At 38.4% G+C, this 24,867-nt stretch overlaps 1 protein-coding gene across 6 annotated transcripts in view; it reads right to left on the bottom strand.

The window, feature by feature from the left end:
* The window catches only part of RALGAPB (Ral GTPase activating protein non-catalytic subunit beta), a 63,745-nt gene extending 40,710 nt beyond the window's left edge, over window positions 1-23,035 (bottom strand). For 2 of the 6 annotated variants that reach the window (XM_060772387.2, XM_060772388.2), the window contains exons 1-10: window positions 22,929-22,995; window positions 22,101-22,297; window positions 20,966-21,168; window positions 19,892-20,055; window positions 18,756-18,942; window positions 17,473-17,604; window positions 16,927-17,105; window positions 13,729-13,877; window positions 13,380-13,596; window positions 2,228-2,263 (exon numbers count right to left, since the gene is read on the bottom strand). In XM_060772387.2, the coding sequence (XP_060628370.2) occupies window positions 2,228-2,263; window positions 13,380-13,596; window positions 13,729-13,877; window positions 16,927-17,105; window positions 17,473-17,604; window positions 18,756-18,942; window positions 19,892-20,055; window positions 20,966-21,168; window positions 22,101-22,274 (1,441 nt within the window). In that variant the 5' untranslated portion in view covers window positions 22,275-22,297; window positions 22,929-22,995. Of the gene's footprint in view, window positions 1-2,227; window positions 2,264-13,379; window positions 13,597-13,728; window positions 13,878-16,926; window positions 17,106-17,472; window positions 17,605-18,755; window positions 18,943-19,891; window positions 20,056-20,965; window positions 21,169-22,100; window positions 22,298-22,924 lie in introns of all 6 variants that reach the window. The other 4 variants (XM_060772389.2, XM_060772390.2, XM_060772385.2 and 1 more) reach the window with 3 other exon arrangements.
* Between the last annotated feature and the right edge of the window lie 1,832 nt (window positions 23,036-24,867).

The raw sequence follows: 24,867 nt of genomic DNA, 5'->3' as shown, positions 1-24,867 counted from the left end.
TTATTGCCCTTTATCTTGTTACTGTTGTGAAATCAGTCTATTATTTCTATCCTCCTGAAGCTAAAAGTAGTTATACAAGCTCTGGAAACAGGAAAATATCAGATGACAATGGAAAGTGGGTTTAGGGGAAGCACCGAGTAGTAAGGTGATTAGAATTTCTTATTGGGATGGTCTTTAGACTTTTTTTCATTAACCCTGCTTCAAAACATCTAAAAGGAACAACTTGGGATAAGGATTAAGCATTCTGCAAGAAAATGGATGGGGATCTATAGATAAAGAAAATAAATATTCAAGGACTCCACATCTGTGAAGCCATTTCTTAGGCCTACAACCTGGAATGGCATTTATAAGAAACAAGAGTGATGGGAGGGAAGCTGGAAGGTAACACTTCCTGTATGCATGTGGAATCTTGCCCTGTATATCCTGGTTGTCACGGGTTAAGGACAAGATCTGATAATTTATTAAATACACCAAGAAGCTAACTGGGTTGGCTCTTTCTTTGTCTTTATTTCTCTCAACACCAGCCAAGTTGTATGTATTTATACAGATCAAATATCCCTTACCTGAAATGCTTGAGACCTAAAGTGTTTTGGATTTTGGAACTGGGGTGGGATTTAGGAATATCTGTGAAAGGGCAGGAATTCAAGCACAGTGTTCAGCATGAGGTCTCCTCTCCCACTGTTTCATTGGTCCTTTCTCAAACCTCGCATCTTCTCTGTTCACTACTTGTTAATGAGACACAAGGCTGGAGAGAGACTGAGGATATAAGGAGCCTGATTTGAAGGGGGAAATACAATACAATCAGCCTCTACACATTCGTGGGGGTCCTGCCTACAGGCCCAGCCCATTTCAAAAGCATTTCCCTCTGTTCAACCTCGCCCCACTTCATTTGTTGCCCCTCCACCTCTCTGCTGCTATCCTGCAAACAGCACCAGCCTCTCATTCCCTTCCACACCACAAAGTGCCTCATCCAGGAAGGAAGGGATTCAAAATCTAGATGAGGCTTTGTGGTGACATGCTGTAATAGAGGGGCAGCAGAAGGGGGGGGGGCAAGGAGGTCAAGTAGATTGGGCAGCAGTTACAAACTTGTAAATAATTAAATATGTGAAAGAGACGCATGAGAATGTGTGTGTTGAGGGGCTGACTGTACATTTGGTACAGGAGATGTCTGTAGAGCCCACTGGCCACTCATTTCTGCTTTGTGAGCAAATATACCACCCCACAGGTGGAAGAGGGCAGCTGGCAAAAAAGATTCAGATTTGAGGGCATTTTGGATTTCCAGATTAGGGATGCTCTTCCTGTAATTCTGTGTTGTCAGTCTGTACAAACATACATTTGCTTCATTTCTTCCACCTCTCTCAATCAATAAGAGGATATTAAGAATAAGAATGCAATTTCCCTAGAAGTTTTGGAAAATTTCCAAAAGAAAGCACTGAGGTGATATCACATTTCTAGGAAAAGGTGAACAGTTTAGGATTATAATACAGAAAGATGTTCACAAAAAGTATCACCTCTTTCTGTCATTACTAAATCAACTAAAGTCTGTGATATAACTCTGTAAACAAAGGGGAAAGATCATTTGTAGACTCATCCTAAGCATTCTTATTCAGGAGTCTCATTAAATTCAATAAAATTTACCCTAAATAAGTGCACATAGGATTGAAGTCTAAACAACTACAGTCTTACAAACAGAAGCTCTGTTTACGTTTTGAATGTTCTTTGCAAATTGGATGGTTTTACAATTTAGAAGAATTAAGTCAAGGTCAATCATATTTTTAAAACAATTTCTTTACTGATTTTTTTCACAGAATAAGCAATTAAACCCAAATCTTTATGTGTTTTCCCATGAGCCATTTTTGTCCTGAATAAGCTATCCGGCAAAATTAGGAAATTAGGAAAAATACTACATGCAAAATGCATACAAATCAAAACACTAGTTTTGTATAAAATAAGCTTTAAGAAAAAAACACGGTTAGTGCAAAGTCCTTAAATTCATGACATGATCACAGACTAGAGTACAGAAAATGATGGGATTGATTCAGGCAGATTAACTTGCTTTTGCCAACAATCTTCCCCATTAAAGAAGCCACACACAGTTACTTTTCCTTCCCATGTAAAAAGCAAAAGCTACAAAGGATGGTGATGATACAAATTAAAAAATGGAATTATGCAAAAAAGGAAAAAAAACATGACTGCAATTAAAGAGAAGCTACTAGTTCCTACTTACAAGATTTATAAGAAAGAAGAATTTGGATAAAAGATGCTGCAAGATAATAGAAATAAAATGGAAACAAATCAAAGGACAGCAGTAGTTATAAAATACTTTAAAGATGGTGAAACTGTAATAACAAGTTAAGCAGCTTTTAGGTTTTTGAAAAACAGATTAAAAGCTTATGAACTAGCCGGTTTGCTAAACACACAGGAAACTGGCAGTAGGGTCCAAAAATTAGGATTTCATGCAGAACTATGAACAAAAGTTAGAAAAATGTACTGCCATAGGGTTAGGTTTGAAAATATAGTACATTCAGAGTTTTAGAAATATTGCCTCTTCCCAGTTTGAGTAGAAATTTACTTTATTTAATGTACCATCAGTTGGGAGCCAGAAGAGTATAGTGATATGAACATTGGATTATGGCTCTGGAAATTGGGGTTCAAATCTTCATTTAACCATGGAAACCCATTGGGTGACCTTAAACATGTCATACTCTGTGGGATTCAGAGGGAGGCAAAGGCAAACCCACTACATGATAGGTTTAGCTTAGGGTTGCCATACATTAGAAACTACTTGAAGATACAGCAACAACCATCAGCTGTCAATCTAGGGGGTGGCTAAACATGAAATGCCCTAGTAACAATCTTATCACATATCCTGTATTTGTCTGTTTATTTGCAGTTTCTCTAAAAGAAAGTAAAAGATGGCCCAACCTCTCATTCTTAGTTAGGGAGATGTAGGTAGAAATGTAACCATTGGTGGACAAATCTTAACTCAGGTTTGCCATCGTTTTGTTGAGAAGTGCAAAGTGGAGGAATGAAAATAATTTTGGAAACTAACAGAGCCAAAGGAGGAACTGGATAAATAATTCTGCTGAAGTTAGAATACAGCTAGGCGTCCGGTTTGGCACCAAGGAATACCCCATTATATAGCATATATTTTCACAGATATGAAAAATACCAACCTGTGCAGAAGTACAGGGTTTTAAATTTAAGTTGACCCCAGACATGAAGAGTTCACGTGCACACAACAGTTTCCACATGGATCAGGGAACTGCTCAAATCAACCACTATGGTGTTAAAATGAACCCCAAACATGTTGGGATCTACTACACAAAACTTCCCATGTAACTGCCTTCCGTAGATTTTGTTACCATTGCAGCAACCACACCACTTGCATAATGTGTGAAATGGAAGTCCCTATCTGTATTCTACCAAAAGAGTTACCTATAACCCTCCAGGTAAGTACCTAGAAACAAAAGTAACTGAGGCAAGGATACACTTCAAGGGTTCTGAAACCTGTAGCTGCTATAGGAAGGTTATTCAGTACATTCCATATTTTCCTTGAGAGATCTTTTTTAAGTGGCTTGCTACACATTTTACAGAAAAAATCAATTTTTCATTTACAGCCTTCTTTGCAGATTGGCAAAAGCTACAGGTGTGTATATGTATGTGTGTGTGTGTATGTATATGTATACGTGTATATCTCTGTGTGTGTATCTATCGATATCTATCTGCTTTCCAAAACATAAAATAAGGCTGGTAATTTTCCAATCTATTTCTGTCATAAGTATTGGTCCATTAAGGAAAAAGTACATGCAGACAATTAGACAACATAGCAAAGTGATGAAATACTGGACTATTTTCTATAAACAGAGTGGGGGAAGTTTTCCTGGATAGCTTAGCAGAAGTAAAACTCAACTCTTCTCACTAAGTTAAACTATCGGAACAACATACAGTTTCAGTTTTAAGACAGAAGGAAGATACTACTGCACACAAACTAATGCCAATTCATCTTATGGGAATATAGAGTTAAGTTACTTCTAACACTCCACAGTAATCCAGGAGCTTGCTGATGTCCAAGAATTGCTTCCAAACTCATAATGTGGTCTATTTACTAGCTGTCTACTAATAAAAACAAAACCGACCAAAGTGAAAGTGTGTTCCACAGTAGTTTGTTCTGCATGTATTAAATGTTACACAGGTGATCAAGGGGGGGTCCTCTCATCAGTTCCAGCTATACAGCAACATATTTCACCCATCCCTGTCACATATAAAAGGTAATCCACAGCATTCAAGTAAGATATCATCAACATGCTGATCTCAGCTCTGAAGCACTTTGCTACCTACTTCCAAGGAAGCAACTAGCATCCTTGAGTGTTGCCTGAGCTCAGCAATGGGTTGAATAAAGGTAAACGCGCTAAAATAAAATGCAGAGAAAATGGAGATGATGTTGGTCAGCAAAAAGTATGGTTTAGGTTGTGAACTTCAACGTGATCTTAATGAATCTGACAACACAGAAGCTATTGCAATGTGTCCTATATTGAGCTTTCCTTGAAGAATGTCCAGAAGTTTCAACTGGTAGAAAATGCAGCAGCTAGAATGCTAATCCATGACCAAATCACCATAATACAGGAAGTCCCCAAGTTATGAACAAGATAGGTTTTGCAGGTTTGTTCTTAAGTTGAATATATATGTAAGTCAGAACAGGTACATTTTAAAGTGTAACTCCAGTCAAACATATATAAGCTTTTGAGAGCATAGGGAAGAGTCAACACCTCTGTGATGTTAGTTTTGCTGTCTGTGCCCCTGTTCAGAAGTTTTCACCTCTCTTTCTGTCCCTGTGATTATTAGATTTTGAAAATGTGGCTTGTTGTGGAAACAAGGATTGGTAATAAAGCTTAAGTTGATAACTCTTCCAAGGGGTAGATTTTTCTCACTTTCTGTTGTCTCATCCCCATTCTTAACTATGAGTTGTTTGTAAGTTGAATGTTTCTAATTTGTAAGTCAAATATTTCTAATTTGCCTGTCCAAAAACTGTGGTGCTAGGCAACTATGTTCTGGGATCTACTCAAGATTATGCCTGGCGATCTATCACTCTTTTTCTTAGCATGAATCTACTATGTTATTAAAAATTAGCAGGACAGTCCCTTATGAAGATACCCCCTTTTTCACACTCATAAGAGTTCTCCGTGTCGCACCAGCTTGGGAATGCATTCCCTTTTTAGTTGGCACTCACTTCTCAACATTCAGGAAGAGAAACAAAAGCCATATTTCTAAGTTGCCTTTCTAACAGTTTCTAAACTGTTACTGTGGCTTTAAAAGTTGTTTTTGTATTACTATGTTTGGCCAATTACTGTTATGAATTGTTTTAGCTGGTTTCAAAATGACAGTACAGGATACAAAACATATTTTGCAGGGGTATAGTGAGGATACAGGAGTTTCTGCTATACTTGAATCTATAGCAGGGAAAAGCTACTCTTTGAAAAAATCTTAAACATTTAAAGGAAGAGGGCTAGATTATTGCAGTAGACCTTTAGCATGAGACCAACATATTTTTAAAAGTTGAGAGAGAAGAACAAATAGAGGCAAATTCTGTGAGCTGCCAAAGAAAGGAAAAGGGAGTGTGTTGAGGAAATAGCATGATAAAGGAATGTTGTAGTTGTACAAGGTCAGGTCATGTAGAGGCAGAAGAGAGATTTAGAACAGCACAAGGAAAAAATAAAGTCAGGGAGAGTTTATATAATGTTTTCAGAAGAAAGTGAATATAAACAATTACATCTTAATTGGCCACGGTGAAATTGGAACTTCCAGGAGTACAAGCCTGGACTTCAAAGCTTTTGTTCAAAGTAGCATAGTATTGCTGGGAAGTTATTGAAAGGGCATGGGGATAAATCACATTTTTGCCTTCCCTTAGAACTGAGCTAGGCATTCTTTCAAGAACAGATAATCTATTCTTTAAAAAAAAAAATCTCCACTTAAGCCTAAAACAAAGGGAAGAATTCTGGAGGAGTAGACCATCAGTTCCCGGAATGAACACAGGTATTTTTCAAGTTTTCTTTAAAAAAATATAGGATGGTACATGAAGGATCTGGCCTTGCAGATCTAGTAAAGGCACGTGCATCCTCCAGACCTGTAGAAATTGTCATCCCTGCTCAAGGTTCTCAGCTTTACCACTAAACATATAAACCATGGGATTTAAGGAAGAGAGTCTAAAGGTTACTTGTTCTGGGATATAACTTCCAAAATTCTCTAATGCTGGGTAACTAATTCTGGAACCTATGTTCCCAAAATTAATTTTTTCCAAGTTCTCCCAAAACATCAACAACTCAAGGCATGACACAATCTCCTGCAATGTACAGGCTCTCGAGACTTCAAGGAACCTATAAAACATCAGTGTCCAAAAGTAGAGGCTGCATATACAGAATGAGGGCTCATGGCTGTCCTAGACATGAAAAGCGATCTCATAGTATGGATTGTGCTGCAGAACGGAAGACACCTACAAGGCTTCAGTGAGTGCTCAGAAGCAACAAAGCCCAAGGACAGAGTAACAAGGTCATTAAAGGCAGGAGAATAAGAAACACTTTAGTCCAGGAAACATGGGCTAAGCTCTAGGAGTTCTATAAAACATTGCAAGGAACAGGCTGAGAGTCAGATAAACTCCTGCACATTCTTAGACCTGTGAGAATTTGTCCATGCTAAAACTGATAATTTAGAAGATGGGGGAGAACAAAGGGATTCAATAGTTTGACTCCCGGGGATTAAAAGAAACTTTAAGGAGATTTCTGGCTAATTGACTGAATTAAACAAAGCTGACTAAGCATCTCAAAAGCCAATCTTTGAGACGTAAAGAGGTTGGCAAGCAAGCTTGTATTCCACAAATTCTTATGCTGAAATAAACTGGCTTGTCTTAAAGGTGCCAAAAGACTCATTTTCCTTTCTCTTTTATACTGAAACAGATAAACACAATTTTGAACGTCTTCTGAGAGTTAAATTTAAGTATGCAGTATAAAATAAGTGCTTTAGGAAGTTTTTCAGTCTGCTGTTCTATTTTATGGCAGCAAAAATAAAGTACTGTAGCAACCTGAAGACTAATTTACTATAGCATAGGGTTTGGGAACACTTTAAATATCAAATGAAATAAACTGCATCATTTAAATGCCTATAACATAGGAGATTTGTTAGTCTTCAAAGGCTCTAGGCTTTTGCTCCTTTTAACAGTCAACATCACACAAGTTAATAAACTGAAAGGATCTTGTTGGTCCCAGTAACTACAAAATTGTATCTTGTGCTCCCTATCTAAGACCTGGAATACATATTAGACAAGATACTCTCAATTCTGTGTATAGCACATGTAAGCTGTCTCCAAATATCATTTTATGCCAGGTATCATTCCAAGTCCTACAACTTCTTTTTAAAAGTCTTATCAGGGATCCCAATTACAGGAGCTTGGTAGCTGCATTAAAGCACATATGGTCAGATATTTACCATGGTGGTAAAACGATGTTCCTATGAGGCTATGTTGACAGTAGCAGTATTGCTGGTGTGGTCTCCCATGTCAGATAAGCTTTAGCTGAGGAGTCAGACTAAATGTGCCAAACAGGTATTGGGCAGCATTCTGTGTGTCAGTGTGTGCACGTACACACTGGTGGAGGAGCTCTCAGAGAAAATGGCAGTGGCATCATAGCTAATACTTGTTAGTATTGCACATAATAAGACAATGGTAAACCACTCCCTAAGTCTTCCAAATCCTATGATGGAACAGTCCAAAATGAAACAAAAGACAGTGCCAGAAAATGAAACCCCAAGGTCAGAGAACACTCAATGAGCAACTGGGAAAGAGCAGAAGGCAAGTATGGGCAGCCCCGTTTCTAATGAGGGAGCTGGATGCAAGTCAAAAGAATGATGGCCCATGTGGTCTCTTATAACTCTATGATTCTATGTGCTCAAGGTAAAAGAAAAATCTGAAGCTCACCAAACATTATGGGGTGTGGAATGTTTGAAGCATGAATTGGGAAGTGGAGGAGCATTAGACTTTGTAGAACAAGAAATGTAACATGACAATATTTGTTGTTGTTATTATTATTATTATTATTATTATTAGTGATATTTACACACTCTGATTTGCTGATCGGAATTTTAATCTCAAATTATTCAAATATAAGTGTGTGAGTGTGTGTGTGTTAAAATGCAGGGTGCATGTAAGATTTTTTTTTGAAAGAATTAAAAGTTGCTAAAAAATACTGCGCCCTGCAGATATAAATTACAGCATGATGTATTAATTCAGTAAGACAACTTCAAGTGTCATGCTATTGCTGTATTGGTCTTCTTAAACCATCACAATTGAACGGTTCTGGCCCAGTCTACCTGTCTGAACATATCTCCTGTTACAAACCATCACAAAGTTTAAGATCTTCAGGAGAGGCCCTGCTCTCAATTCCACCACCGTCGCAAACATGGTTGGTGGGGACGAGAGACCCTGGCTATATGTTATCGTAAGATTACAAGACTCACTGGATGCGATGACAATGTTGAGAAAAGTTAAAAGCAGTTAGAAAAGAGAAAGAAATTGCAGGTGAACTGTTTCAATAATTATCTTAAGATGTGAATAGCACACTTGATAACCAGGACTCAAGAAGATCTTTCATTTATTGGCTCAACTTAAGTTCACAAATAACAGAACTTTAGAATCTAAGTGCCTATGTTCTGTCATTAGAGACATTGGATTGACTCTGATTTAGTCATATTCTATTGAAACCAAAAGGGACATTACCAATTTACATTACATTGATTCCAATTGGCCCATTATAAGTTGAACACAATTTGGTAACAAATAATTACAGTTAGTTCTAAGTATGGCTAAATCTGGAATCAATCTAGTAAATTTACATTTTTGTATAAGTCTTATATTTATATTCTGTATAAATTTAAATTTCTAAGTCTTTGACATTAGGCCTAGACTTTTTTCTAGACTAGACTATGCAATTCATAGTTGTTGTTTTTAAAATGAAGAGAAATGAGGCAGGAAATATTTACATGATTCTTTCAGAGAGAGGAAGATTATTTTTAATAGAAGTAAAAAGTATTGAATATCTTGCTGGCAAGTGATGGAGGAGAGTAGTCAATTCTCAGAATTTAAAATGAAGTGACTCCTGCCTCAGAAGCTAATACAAAAAGATGTAACCCTGTTCTTCTTCTGCATGCTCCACATAATTTGCAATTCAGTCTTATAATTTGACAGTATTTAACCACATAAGAAAGCTCTGCCTATTCACACATACATTCACTTCTTCACCTTTATGTAATACTAGCTTGGATTCCGGGCATTGCCTGGGTTATTTGAAAAACTCAATTCTTAATTGTACAAACTGGATAAGGTTGTGGGTGAGCTACAACTCCCATCATGGCAGGTTAACCCTGAGAAACTCCATCCATACTTAAAGTTTGTTATGTTGGGCAAGTCTGCTTTAGATGCATCATCGGTGGGGTTCAGTGTGCTCTCTGGATGTAGGGTAAACTACAACTCCCACTATGTTGAGTCATTCTCCTCAAACCCCTCCAGTAGGTTGAGTTAGTCATGGGGGTTCTGTGTGCCAAGTGTGAGCCAGGTCTATCATTAGTGGAGGTCACAGTTTTTCTGGTTGTGGGTGAATTAAAACTCCCAGAAAAGAAAGCCAGTTTCAATCAAACCTCTCCAGTAATCAAATTCTAGCATATCTGGTCTATGTGCCAAGTTTGGTCCAGATCCATCGGTGTTTGGGTTCACAGTGCTCTGGATGTAGGTGAACTACAACTCCTCCAAATCAAAGTGAATTTTGCCCAAAGACCTCCAGTATTTTTTGCTGGTCATGGTGGCTCTGTGTTCCAAGTTAGTTCCAGGGCCATTGGTGGAGTTCAGATTGCTCTTAGATTGCAGATGAACTATAAATCCCAGTGCCTACAACTCCTATAAATCATGGTGAATTCTGCCCAAATCTCTCTAGTATGTTCAGTTGCTGATCAATTCCCCTGTTTGCTGTGTGCCATTGAAAATAATAGGAAAGGGTTAAGGGAGAGGCAGTGGGCAGGTTCATGCAAATGCCACACTAATGGAAAGAGTAAGAAATACTGAAATGTCTGTAGTGGAGGAAACACATAAAATCTTGAATGGAACTGTCCCTATACGAAAACCTTCACTTGGGTGGTGGGCAGTATTGTGTTTGTGGAGGACACTGGCAGGGCTCTTATACATGTTCATAGCACTCACTATAACCTGTAATGTCATTGGAAAGAGGGCCATTGGTGTCTCCTGAGTAGTCAGAGCTATAGCTGTTTATGGAGGCAGGAACTTGTCTGTATAAGTAAACACTCCAGTCACATAAAAACATACATATTTCCACTTTTATTACGTGTGTAGATAGATAGATATAGTATACTGATATCATTTGGGTTTTTTTTATTGTGTAACTGCACTTTATCACCTTTAACTACTTTTATACTGCCCTGTCTGATATCTGAAGACTGTGGTGACCTACATCCAATCACTAGAAGAAACCCAGTGGAGTAATGAAAACTACATAATTTATCATATTGCAATTGGGACAAGCAACAGAATTGAAGTCAATATAGTTTGTACACATACATAAATTTTATATTATAAAATCTATAAAGTAAAAAATATATACTTTATACATACGCAGCACTAAAATATTCTATAAATTTTCTGGGTTCACAAACACCATTTACCAGGACCGACGGGTATTTTCTACATATATAAAAATAAGCTGGCCAAACAACTTGAACAGACACTAACCGGACTTGCTGATATAACAGTCCCAGCTCTGCCACCAGCCCTTTCTGTCATATATTGTTTTATTCAGATACAAACAATGCATATATTCCTGCAGTCAGGAATCAACCCTGACATAATATGCCAAGCCTGTCACCACAATACACATTTACTGCAGTTAACTCATTTATCCCAAACAAGCATCATTTCTGCCATATCTGCAGTTTTAGCTTGAAATATGGAAGCAAGGAAAACAATTTTAAAAGGGAACATAAAATTGGGGAGGCTATTAGCAAGATTACAAAGCTACAAGTTTACAGAACCCTTGAAGGAGGTTTGCACTCAAAAATAATTTTTAAAACACATAACAAAGACATTCTACCACCTTACCACATTTCCCAGACCTAATTTGCGCAATTATGCATCTTATCATATAATTCAAAGAAATAGCTGTTAGTCTGGATCAGTATGCAAAGAGATATTATAGGAGATTTAAGACTAACTGAAGGTGCATCTGCACTGTAGAACTGATGCATTTTATGGTACTTTAACATGGTTCAATGCTGTGGATCCCTGGGGTTTGTAGTTTGACACTCCTTTGAGACACTAGCAATCTTCAGAAGACAATGCAAAATACCTTATAAAGCAACAACTCCCAAGTTTCCACAGAATTAATATGGTAATTAAAGTACTGTAGTGTCAAACATCATCATTTCTACAGTCCTGATGCACTCTGAGAGAAAGAAATATGTAGCAGAAGTTTTCATAGATTGAGTCTACTTCATCAGATGCATGGAGTAAAGTGCCTATGGACAAACATTTATACCCATGAATAGGGTGTTTGTGTGAATAGCAATAGAAATGAAAATTTGATGAGGTGACAATTTTATTTCAGGATGACAGTTGTGGGATAAAGTTGGGTGTTTTTAAAAAAATAATCCTGGTTGATTTTCTTTTACTTCATATATGGCAGATACTGTAGTTGAAGGAATGTCCAAACAAACAGAACAGGAATGCCAAACTCATGGAATTACAGCAAGCATTCCCCAAATGTTGAATGTTTTTATATTGTGTAAATGCTATTTTAGATTGTAACTCGCGCAGAGCACCTTGGGTGGAGAGCGACTAATTAAGAAATAAAGTGAAGTGAAGTGAAATACAATACCCACCATAAAAAGGCAAGACTTGTACCCAGGACTAATCTATTGCAAAACAGACCAAACACATGAAATGGGAGAACCTCACAAGTGGTCATATAGAGCTTCTAGTTAAGACCACTCATACGAACCATCTATGAACTACACGTTATTCTGGACAATAACGCTGACCTTTACTTGCCCACAGATAACTTTCCAATCTCAAACAGCTATTTACCTACAGGAGTATACACAATCTAGATGGGGAGACAGGTACAAGACCTTGCCACAAATCAACACACCAAATCTCCCAACACATCTACTCAAAAACACATAATCAGAGGACCTAATCACTTAACCCACAACATTACAGGTAATTTGACTACCATAATATTCCCATTCTCTGTACATAATGCCCATCAGCATTCTAATAATAATAATAATAATAATAATAATAATAATAATCTTTATTTATACCCCGCTACCATCTCCCCATAGGACTCGGTGCGGCTTACATGAGGCTGAACCCACAATACAACAATACAAGCAATACAAGCAATAACAAATACAATGCAAAGCAATTGAAATAAATCTCATACACAAAAAGCATAAACATTAAACAGAATACAGTGCATATTTAAAAGCTATGGCTGGGCCAAATGTAATTAAAGTTTAAAAAATAATGCTAGGCATGAACAAGATACAGGAGGTGGGGCGTTGATAGAGACTTTGGGCAAATGGGTCGTTCTCTGTGCCAGAGGGCAAATGGACATAAATAACACATTGGGATTGGAAAAACCCAAAAACCAATTGCAGAACACTTCATCTCAGAGTTTAGAACAGTTCTTGAACAGAAAAATGTCAAAGAGAGATTAGAACAAGAAGCTGAAGAATTGAGACATATCCACAAATTTCAGTCCATTAACTGTGGATTGATCAGAGACACTGGTGTGCTGACACAATACACTTGTTATTACCCCAGCCTCATGAGGACCCACTTGAAAGAGTTTATCACATATTTCTGGTTCCCAGCTAGGATCATACTGCATTCCAAGAACTCCATCCACCATTCATATGGTTATGTACTCATCTGGCCTTTAGGCATTCTTTCTTCCCAACTTTGTTTCAGAGTAAACCTTAAAACTGAACTTGCCACTTCACCACCTTATCCACACATTGTTGTATTTCTCTTACTATTCTCACAAACATTTTTACATAAGCACTTCACTCCATATATCTGATTAAATACTCAATCCATGCTCACTTATTCTATAAAATCTTAAAATATGCCTTTGCATATGTCCCTTATGTTTAGGATAAAATCATGTTATTAAATGGACATAATTATTATTAATTAATTATTATTAAGCAATCATGCTTATGTCATCAGATTTTTATTTTTTGTTAGCCACACATTAATCTTGCAGTTAGGAAAAGCCAGCAAACAAAGAAGAGAGAATACAAATTTGATAGGATATATTTACCAGTCATACTGCTGTCTCTGTTCAGTCCATTATGAAGCTTACAATGAACAAATGCTGCATCAAATAGCCATGATCCAAAGAGGTTCAATATGCTGTTAACCTTTGGCCTGTGTGGAGCAGGGAGAGGTCGAGGCTCAGAACAGGTCTGATTTGGGCTGGATAATGGAGAAGAGGAGGATGGCTGGTGTTGCACTTTGGAAGCATGGCCAGTGCTAGCCTGTGTGAGTAAGGAGAAAAATTACCACCTGATGATAACAAAAAATAAGTATTGTCTTTAATTGCATTAGGTAATGTAGATATCATCAGTATTATATTAAAATTCTATTGTTTACTAAGCATAGAGGCTTACTGTGCTGTTTTTCATTGTTCCCTTATTCACAGTTACAGCACGATGCCTTCGGTTGTGAGGTGGTGTTGTGTTGACAGCAGTAGTTTGTGGCATGCTCAGTCTATTTACTGGTGTGGGTGGAGCACTATCTGCTCGAGGCCTTGAAATACCTGAAAAAAAATATGGAGTACCTCAGCATCAAGCCCCTTTCAGACCCCAATGCATTGTGGATATTTGAACAAGATATTCACAAAGCCATTTCCCCCATACCAGCACCAGTGTTAAAAAAATCTTGCTTCAGAATTAGTTTTCTATTAAGATTGGAAAGTGATGAAGGAAAGCATTCAAAGTAACTACATATAAGATTACTTGTTACCTTTGAAAGGTGAGCAAAATGCATATTTGAATCTGAAAAATGGGGAGAGTAAGGGAAACATCACAAGAATTTTGAAAATATTTTCTCTTAATCATATTAATACCCATTTTTCCATTCACTTTGATGTAGCAAATATAGGCTTCAGTCAAGATACATACTCAGTTCAAGACTTGGAAAAACATGCTAAAGGCATTGATAATCCTAACGTAAGCTAAGAAAAACATAGCATTGATTACATTAGCTGATACTGTACATGTGGAAAAAATACTGAAAGGAGGTAGATGAAAGTGCTGAACCCTTGCAGATGCGTGTGTCAAAGCAGTGGCATCCCCCATCAGAGTGAAAAGGAGAGAGGAGTAATGAGATGCAAACTACATTACATGATGTCTCTGTTATATAACTTGTTTATAAGCCTCTTATTAATAAAAATGGCCAGTCAACCGCTTCTGCCTTACAAATACATAAGCAGAAGCATTGCAACTGCTGCCTTGAAGTCAAAAGCAGGCCATTGGCCTGCTCCTTGAAGGCAGGGAAGCCTAGAAAATGTGTACCTGGCAGCTGGGACTTGCAACTCCTCTGCTACTGCCCAATGCTATTTTATTAATAAGGACTCTAGCATCTGTTTTGTGTGCTCTTTGCAAAGAATCCTGGAACCAGTATCTCATGGATATCCAAGAACCATTGTAATGTAAAAAAAAGCAATACACAGCTCTTATAAAATAGATGAGAACAAGGTAAAAGCCACTGAAGTTTTGTGCTACTAATTCTGCAAACTGTACAAGCTAAGCCTCCTTGGAACAGAAATCACCCAAAAACAAAAACATTTTGGTGTCAGCTGCCCATTTCCGCCTTTGGAGAAAGAGGCCAGTTACATATCCAGCACCTAATAAGTTCTCCCTTAAGGAGCCCTTGCTCCACCAGTATTGGAAATGTGATGGGAGAAACTTGTGGTGTCAGGACAATAGAAGAGAAGGTGTGACCATCAACATGAGGAAGCACCTTCCACCAACAAAAATGGAAGCATCTTTTTCCTGCCCCTTTCTCCATACATTTCTTTGGACACAATATTTAATGTGCGACATCATCTTCAAAGGGAATATTAAACATGATATATCAGGAATTCAACTTTTTAGTAAACCACCTACAATTTCAATTATCAGATGCATGCTGTAATTTAAAGAGTTCTCAATTAACAGACAAAACACCAGGAAGAAGAAAATCTTAACCAATTGATAATCAAAGGACAGAATCAGTATACAAGTGTGTGATTGGTAGGACTATTCCATCTAATATGTTAGCACAACTGAAAGGGAACAATTAGCACAATTGAAAAGGAACTGCACTATTTGTTTCATAAATATAAAGAAGCAGTATTCTGTTATAAGGAAACATCTTTGCAAGAATATGTTTAACTTTTTAACGTTAATTATTTAATTTCTGCTTTATTAATAGTTCTCTCTTACTGCAACGAATGTTAAATATCAATCGCTAAAATATTTGAAACACATGATTCAGTAAACTGTGCTTCAATTACAGTCTATCTCCTTCATGTTTGTTTGTTTTTGAGTCAATTGGGTGACTAATGCAATATAAAACAGCAGAACAGTAAGGCAGCAGATGATGCAGAAATTGGCATCTATTTGAAATTATAAACAAGGTAGATGTACTACATCTGGTAAATATCTTGTTTTCTGCTTGTCAACGAACAAAACAGACATCTTCTTTTAATCTTTACCTTGAAAATATTAAGAGATTCAAGTTTCAAGAGTATTGCTGTGATTTGTTTTTATGATACTTTTCTTGTGTGTGTCTGTTTACAGATTCTTCAAGCATAATGACAGGACAAAAAAGGGAGTGCTGGTGTTATTGCAAGAAATTATGAGCTATACAAAAATGAGGCAGGGCCTGCATAGAGATGTAGTATCAGAACCTTTATAGTTGTGTCATAGGTTTTTTAAATGAAGAAGTGCCTTTAAAAATATACAACCTACAATTTTGCAAGCAAGCCCATTTTTCCAAGGAGTTTGAATGCTGAGAATTTAAAAAAAACACAGAGGAGTCTAAATGCAGTGTTTTAGTTTAAAGAAAAGGGATTGTTTTAATAGCTATTGTCATGACAGAATACTGCAGCTTTCCAAAATTTGTCTCTAACCCCAACCTCTTTTAAAATCATCACCCATCTCTCCAGATTCTTGCCACCCAGGAGAGTGAAACAAGCTTTAATACCATATCTGGGTAATCTTTCACACACACTGGTTGTAAAGACAGCAACTCCTAGAGAAGAAAAACATTATATTGCTACTATATTATGCGCCACAATTGAAAACACTATACCAAAATAATGTGTGGTAGTTATTAAAACATTTACAGTTTCACATAAAATATTAATTTAATTAAACAGACAATTCTTGAAAGAAAATTCTGTTAGAAGTAGTAAACAAGAATTTGACTGCAATGCATTCTGTTGACCGTAACTGTTCAACAGCAATCGGAAAGACTAGAGAGCCCTAGACATTGTTGGGTCATGTCAAAAAGAGAATAGGGGAGATTTGTGGGCAAGAATCTGGTAACTTATTATAAGTCCCATTGCTATAAAAACTCCATTACTGACAGCCTTTTGACTCTGGAACTTGATATACAGGAGGGGCAAGCAGCACCAGGGCTGGGCAGTCAATCTGATCAAGAAACAACCAACAGCCATCTGATGCAAACACATATCAAAAACAAAAAATGATAAAGAGAAAACCGAGAAGAATACAACCAGTTCTGCAAGTAGAAAATATACCAATATAGAAAGTTAACATCTGTTACTCTTTTATGATAATGCAAGTGGAAAGTGTTACCTAAGAATGCATCCACTAAGCAGCTGATCCCACGCATAGCACGAAAGAATATTTGAGGCAGATGTTTAAGGCAGGGATACTGATTCAATTCCTGAGCCATTCCACTCACATTTAGAAACTGTTCCTGAAATTTGGGGGTAGAACTTATAATTGCTGGATTGCTCAAATCCACAGGATTGCTATAGCAAAGGAAGGGAAAAAATAAAAACTGTAATGTATTTATATATGTTAAAGAATCAATTTATAATATACCAAACATTCCAAAGGAAAGAGTAAATTGGTACTGATGAAGCCTCCTTTAAAGGAGGACTGAAAAAAGTGCAGTCATCTAGGGACATGAAGAACACTGGGATTCCCAGTGCACCAAAAGAAGGAAATATATAAGAAGATATGAGAGTATTGATCCTGCTTTGATAAATGAATACTTGTTAACTGAGATCATTATCTGAATTCAAGAGAACTTAAGCAAGTTATAGCTCAAGAGAATACAGCGGATATGCATATAGATACTACCAACACTGTATTTTTTTTTCTTGTGCACTGTACCTCAACATATGTAAAAAGCGAAACCAGGTTTGGGCAACACATTCGTTATCCATTTCAGGAGGTATCAGGCTTGCATCTTCATCAGGTATTTTAAAAGGTGGAAATGATGGTCCATATGTAAAACGTAACAATCTGGAGAACAAGTCAGATAATTAGCAGTTTGTAGTTTTATATGGTTTAACACATCTATATTTTAATGGAAACATTTGCTAAATCATTCCCTTACAAATGTGAAGTTAATCAAATGGCAGATATCACATTTACCCTTCCTTCTATTCCTCAAAAAGTCAGTGTAAACTCTTGTATTTTAACACCAAGTATGTTCCTAAAGAGGATATTCCAAAAAGGATTCATAAATATTTTTCTTGTCACAGATTGCATGGAGACTTTTGGTTAACAACGATTTTGAAGTCTTGCCACACATTCTTAACAGGACAGAGGTCTGGACTTTGACTAAGATGTTGTGGTTTTTTTAATTAAACCGCTTCCGTCTTACTTTGGCCGCGTGTTTAGGGTCATTATCCTGTTAGCAGATGAACTTTTAGTTTCAGGTCTCTAGCAAACTGGGGTTTTTCTCTAGAATTCCCATGTACTGGCTCTACATCTCTTTCCTCAGTGCTGACCAGTTTCTTAATATTTACTGAAAAAAGGCAGTCCTGACATATGGTATTGCCACAATGCTTGGAGATGTTCTCAGGACAATTAACACTGCTTGTTTTTGCACTTTCTAGGAAGAGAAAATGTTTTGGTGTTATTCAACCAAAGAAAATTATTACACATTTGCTGTGTTTCCCATGTGCTTCTTTTGCAAAAGCTAAATGGGTTTATTGATATCAGTCTATTTCAACAATGGCATTCTTGGTGGAACTTTTCCATAAAACCCAGCTTTGTGGAATGTCTAGGTGATTACTGTGCCATGGATGTTGCTTCTCATCTCAACCGAGGGTCTTAACTGAGCTTCAGAGTTATGATTGGCCTCTTAGTTGCTCTCCAACTAGCAACCTCCTTCCCTAATCATTCTGTTTGAGCTGATGACCATCTTTAGCCATATTCTTTTCATTATGTAAGAATGGTTTCAGTGGCAGCAGGAGAGGAGAGTTCATAATCTAGCTCTATTGTTTTTCCATAATGTGATCCTGGATTTGTCTTGAGTGAGCTTGGCCTTCGCATGCCTACACTCCTCAGACACTGCAGGACACTTTTACAGTTTTCGAAGTAACTTGCACTATTTTCCCTTTATGCTGTCTAGCTGAAGCTAGGAGGAATAGTACGTTTTCACCTACCTAGCAGTAAGGGCACAGATGACTTTGCTCCACTGCTCTACTACTGCAGAATGATGCCTCCAGTTTGCTACCATCTCTTTGGCAGTTTTCCAGTAGGGTGGTGTGGGGAAGCAACGGGAACAGGCCAGTAACCAAACTTCAAAGAGCACACCAATCAACTTCTCAGCCAGATTCTCAGCAATACCACCTAGAACAGAAACAAGAAGATACATTGTTTTTCAACCTGTAGGTCCCCAAGTGTGTTGGCATAGAACTCTCAGAAATCCTAGCCAGTTTACCAGCTGTTAGGATTTCTGGGAGTTGAAAGCAAAATATCTGGGGACCCACATGTTGAGAACCACTGGTCTAATATAACAGGGCTGTTTCATTCTGATCCAAAATTACAGCACTAATTATTACTATAATACATATTATTCATAATTTTAAGAAAAAGACCAGAAACCAAACATCTATAGTTTTTTCCTAGTGTTATTGAGCTAGAAAAAAATTGCAGCTCAGTCTCTTGCCTGTAAAGTCCCTTCATCTCTTCATCTTTTTTTTTTTCTCTTCATCTTTAAATAAACCCCTCTCCACCAGCCTTTCACAAGGTTAAGGCAGGAAGAAAAAATGTGTTGGGTGGTTATTATTGCCAAATACCTTTATCCATCTATATTCAACCCTTTATGCCCACCTTTTTTTTCTGCAGAGCAGAACTAGCCAGTATAAAGATGTGGCAATGTCCAGACCAGTTTGCTCCTGCAAGCTCTCCATGTTTCCCGGACTCTGTTGTTCTCAAATTTTAGATGGAACTGAGCTTGCTAGAGTAGTGATCAAACACTTTCCAACCTGTTCAACAAGTTCAAAGGTGGAAGGAAGACTGACCACACTTGTCACATTCCCCAGAGGACAATATACTTGCCACAGTGAGCAAAAAGCTTGAAGCTTGGAAATCACTGCTAAAACAAAGTGAGTAAGAGGAGTACCAAGACCTCTGAAAGCAAAATTAAGATGAGAACACGGGCCCCTACTTATATGAGTCTAAAAATAAAAATGCAATACTGTCCCTAAGCTGAACAAAATGTGGTAGGGCAGCATTATAGGAAGAAGCTTATCACATTTACAGACAATAAAGAGGGAGGGAATGCTAAGAGACCAACCTGGTACTGTTGGAGCTGCCAGCAGAATATCATTAATTTGCAGCAGAAACAATAATAGCACCTCCCATGTTTCTCTAGCCATAGTGGTTGATTCACGAGCCAATTTCTGTACAGCTTTCAAAACTTGCAAACACAATTTAATTTGATTGGAGCTTTGATCCTGCCTGTTCACAAAAAAGTACTTACATGTTCACAATTATAATCTTCAAAAAGTAATCGCAAATATTAGTTTAGAGGTATTCTTATAGACATTTTACATCTTTAATGGGATTTCATTGAGAGAGAAAAAACTTTAACAAGTAGACCAAGTCCGGACAATCTATGATCTGCTGGGTAGAACACAGCCTACCAGTCTCATGGTGGGTCCAGCATAGGTCTGATATATAATATTGGTATTCACTGTCCTTGGCAGAAATACACTGATGTATCTATAAGTATATAAATTCTTCAAACGCTATATACAGTTTCAATTGTTTTGAAAAAAGGTCCTGTTTCTTCAGCTTTTTATCAGGTTGTCACAATTCTTAGTTATATTAAGAAAGCAGAATTGTATTAAATGATTTATTTTTTCAGGGGCTGTCCCAAGGACAAAATACGAGATATATAATATACTATGTTTTTTGGATAGACACTCTACTAGGCCTGACAGCTTCTTGCTATGTTAGCAAACTCCTGCTAATCGTGATAGTCTTTTAAAGGAATTTTTCTGTTTAAAAAAACCCCTGCTAAACATTTTGTGAAATACACAATCCACCAAATAAGATATGGGCACATAACATTCAGATTATTTCAAAATGAGCTCTTTTTCAACTTTAAAATCTTTTCAACATAGACTGAACACTTTAAGCCCATTTTCCTTGCAACTTCAATTATATATATAAAACAATCTTAGTTTAACCTACCAAAATCTATCTTCTAGATCAGAAAATGATCTATATTCCATATTGATTTAACAGCAAGCTCTTAATAGCATTTCAAAATAACTAAATTAATTAGTTACAGTTAGTGACATACTAGTTATGTCTGAAACTATTGGGTAAAAGTCACACTGCCTACATGGAGCTATCTTCTTACCTTGGTACAAAAAGATTTTGTAGATGTTTGAGAATGCTCTGAACATAAAGATTTGGTTCGTTTATAACAGGTAGAGGAATGGAGTCCTTGGGTAAAACGAGAGCCATAATCCAGTCTGTATATACATCAACACAGTGCTTTACAGTCTCTCCATCTAAAGGAAGGGTCAGTCCATAACAAACCACCTCCATGGTCCATTTTACCTTTGAAATAAAAACCACCATATTAACAAGTCTCTCATTTGGTTGCATCCTCCAAATTAACACCAGTAATACAGTATATATAGTTGCAAGTTGTGACAAAGTTGCTGCTGATCCAGAATTGAGAGGAGAATACTCATTATCTATCAAAACCTGACAGTAATGGATATACAGTGCAATAATGAACGATTTTCTACAATACAAAGGAAGTAATATTTCACCAAAATAATATTCATTTACAGATCCAATCAAACTGAATGGGCTAAAATAAATAATTCAATCAGACATATGAATATCAAGGAATAAGTCTGCTCTTTTTGCTGCAATTTAATCACGCAGAGCCTTTCTCATATGTCACACTTGAGTCCCTTTTGGGGTGAGAAAGGTGAGGTATAAATATGGCAAATAAACAATTAAATGCAATATATGAGGGTGAACTTACACTGTCAAATTGGTGTTTGATATTACGTTAACTACTATGGAATTATGGGAGCCGTAGTTTAACAGGGTTAAGAGTGCAAGTGTCTCACAACTACAGCTTCTTGGATTCCAAAGCAGAGAGTCTGGCAGTTAAAGTGATGTCAAACTGTGATAATTTATACATAGTACAATTTGCATACCCTTCTCCATTATCAAACTGTATTTATTCTACAGCATAGAGCAGGCATGGGCAAACTTCGGCCCTCCAGGTGTTTTGGACTTCCACAATTCCTAACAGCCTAGGAATTGTGGGAGTTGAAGTCCAAAACACCTGGAAAGCCGTAGTTTAACATGCCTGGTACACAGATGTACCCTAAGCCATTGACAATCACAACTGAATAAAGTCATAGAATCCAGTCCAATCCCCTGCCATGCAGGAACACACAACAAAAGCACTGTCGACAGATGGCCACCCAATATTAGAAGCACGAGAAATCTGCCAGGTAAATACGTACTTCTTTGTCAGTTTTCAATGAACTTTCTCCTCCGGCAATCAGGACTTGGCCGAGGGGACGGACCACAGCGTTGGCCACCTCCCTGCCCACGCTCTCTGGGTAGCTGTGAAGTACACTGGTGTGGCCCTTATCATTTTGGATGACAAGATGGAGGGACCTCCACTCCGAGTACATAATGCCTCTAGACTGCAGGACAGCTGGAACCACAAACAAGAGGAACAAAAAAGAAGTGAGAAGGAGTGGTAGACAGTAGGCTGACTCTTCCTTCACAAAAAAATCTAGCAACCACAACTCTGAAGCAACTGGCAAAAATATTGAAGAAATAATGCTAACAATTCAAATAAAATATGTGCATAATAAAACTCTTTTTAAGAGTAACTGAAGCAAGCAGGCATGGGTCAATTTGGGTCTTTCCCTCCAGGTGTTTTGGACTTCAACTCCCAGCATTCCTAACAGCCTCAGGCCCCTTCCTTTTCCCCCTCAGCCGCTTAAGCGGCTGAGGGGGAAAAGGAAAGGGCCTGAGGCTGTTAGGAATGCTGGGAGTTGAAGTCCAAAACACCTGGAGAGAAGGCCCAAGTTGGCCCATGCATGAGCTAGCTCAACCTGCTAATTTGCATATGGTTTCTGATTGGCCAGCCTCAACGTTCTACCACTCTGAAGCGGCTGAGGGGGGAAAGGAAGGGGCCTGAGGCTGTGAGGGCCCGGGTTGCCAGGGACGCCCCCGAATCCTTCCCTCGGGAAAGGCCTCCCGAAAAGGACACCCCCCTCCGCAGCCCTTCGGCTCGGCCTCCCCGCCCGAAGCCGCAGCACCTCCGCTCCGTTACCTACTCAAACGCCGCGGGGTCCGCCTGGGCGAGCGCAGCAGACGCCCGCTCTTCCTGCTCCGCCGCCTGACCTCGCGAGGGCTGCGGGCCTGCCATCGCGAGGCTTGGCGAAGGTCTCGAGCTCCGCGAGGTTTTGGGATCTCGGCTCCCGCGAGATTATGAGCTCTTTTCCCCTCCCCTTTCCCCAAATCTCGGGGAGGGTGGTTTGTTGACAAACTTCGTCCCTCCAGATGTTTTGGACTTCAACTTCAATAGAGCCATAGAGTGGCATCAAACTGCACTCACTCTGCAATGTAGATGCATCCTAAGTTAGGGCTCTTCCTCACAGCCATATAACCCAGGATATCAAGGCAGAAAATCCACAGTATTTGCTTTCAAGTGGGTCATCTGAGGCCCCTTCCACACAGCTGAATAAAATCCCACATTATCTGCTTTGAACTGGAATATATGGCAGTGTGGACTCAGATAACCCAGTTCAAAGCAGAAATTGTGGGATTTTCTGCCTTGATAACCAGGATAAAATTGCTGGAAGTAACATTAACCTTAGATATGCAGATGACACCACTTTGATGGCCGAAAGCGAGGAGGAGGTGAGGAGCCTTCTACTCATGGTAATAATCCACAATATCTGCTTTGAAGTGGGTTATCTGAGGCCCCTTCCACACAGCTGAGTAAAATCTCACATTATCTGCTTTGAACTGGAATATATGGCAGTGTGGACTCAGATAACCCAGTTCAAAGCAGAAATTGTGGGATTTTCTGCCTTGATGCCTAAGGTTTACCCCAGCAAGGCTGGGGTAAAAATTGCTGGAAGTAACATTAACAACCGTAGATATGCAGATGATACCTCTTTGATGGCCGAAAGCGAGGAGGAGTTGAAGAGCCTTCTAATCAAAGTGAAAGAAGAAAGTGCAAAAGCTGGGTTGCAGTTAAACATAAAAAACCAAGGTTATGGCAACCAGATCCGCTGGCAACGAAGATCCACATAGTTAAAGCAATGGTATTCCCCATAGTCACCTACGGATGTGAGAGCTGGACCATAGGGAAGGCTGAGCGAAGGAAGATGGATGTTTTTGAACTGTGGTGTTGGAGGAAAGTTCTGAGAGTTACTTAGACCGTGAGAAGATCCAACCAGTCCATACTTCAAGAAATAAGTAGGCCTTCTCTCCTTCATTTGCAAAATGGAGAAAGTTGTAAGCCACCCCAAGTCCCTCCGGGGAGATGGGGTGGGCTTACAGTTAAACATAAAAAAAAAAAAGATTATGGCAATGAGACTGATTGACAACTGGCAAATAGAGGGAGAAAATGTGGAGGCAGTGACAGACTTTCTATTTCTAGACGTGAAGATCACTGCAGATTCAGACTGCACACAGGGACTCAGAAGACATTTACTTTTTGGGAGGAGAGCAATAATCAATCTCAATAAAATAGTGAAGAGTAGAGACATCACACTGGCCACAAAGATCCGCCTAGTCAAAGCCATGGTATTCCCTGTAGTAACCTATGGATGTGAGAGGTGGACCATAAAGAAGGCTGAGCAAAGGAAGATGGACGCTTTTGAACTGTGGTTTTGGAGGAAAGTTCTGAGAGTTACTTAGTTACTTAGACCGTGAGAAGATCCAACCAGTCCATACTTCAAGAAATAAGTAGGCCTTCTCTCCTTCATTTGCAAAGTGGAGGAAGTTGTAAGCCACCCCAAGTCCCTCCGGGGAGATGGGATGGGCTTACAGTTAAACATAAAAAAAACCCCCCAAGATTATGGCAACGAGACAGATTGACAACTGGCAAATAGAGGGAGAAAATGTGGAGACAGTGATAGACTTTGTATTTCTAGATGCGAAGATCACTGCAGATGCAGACTGCACACAGGGACTCAGAAGACATTTACTTCTTGGGAGAAGAGCAATAATCAATCTTGATAAAATAGTGAAGAGTAGAGACAT

The sequence above is a fragment of the Anolis sagrei genome, chromosome 4 (assembly GCF_037176765.1).
Source record: "Anolis sagrei isolate rAnoSag1 chromosome 4, rAnoSag1.mat, whole genome shotgun sequence".
In the NCBI taxonomy this organism is placed as follows: Eukaryota; Metazoa; Chordata; class Lepidosauria; order Squamata; family Dactyloidae; genus Anolis; species Anolis sagrei.
Note: the sequence above shows the minus strand (reverse complement) of the source record. Positions and strands in the feature narration are given on the sequence as shown.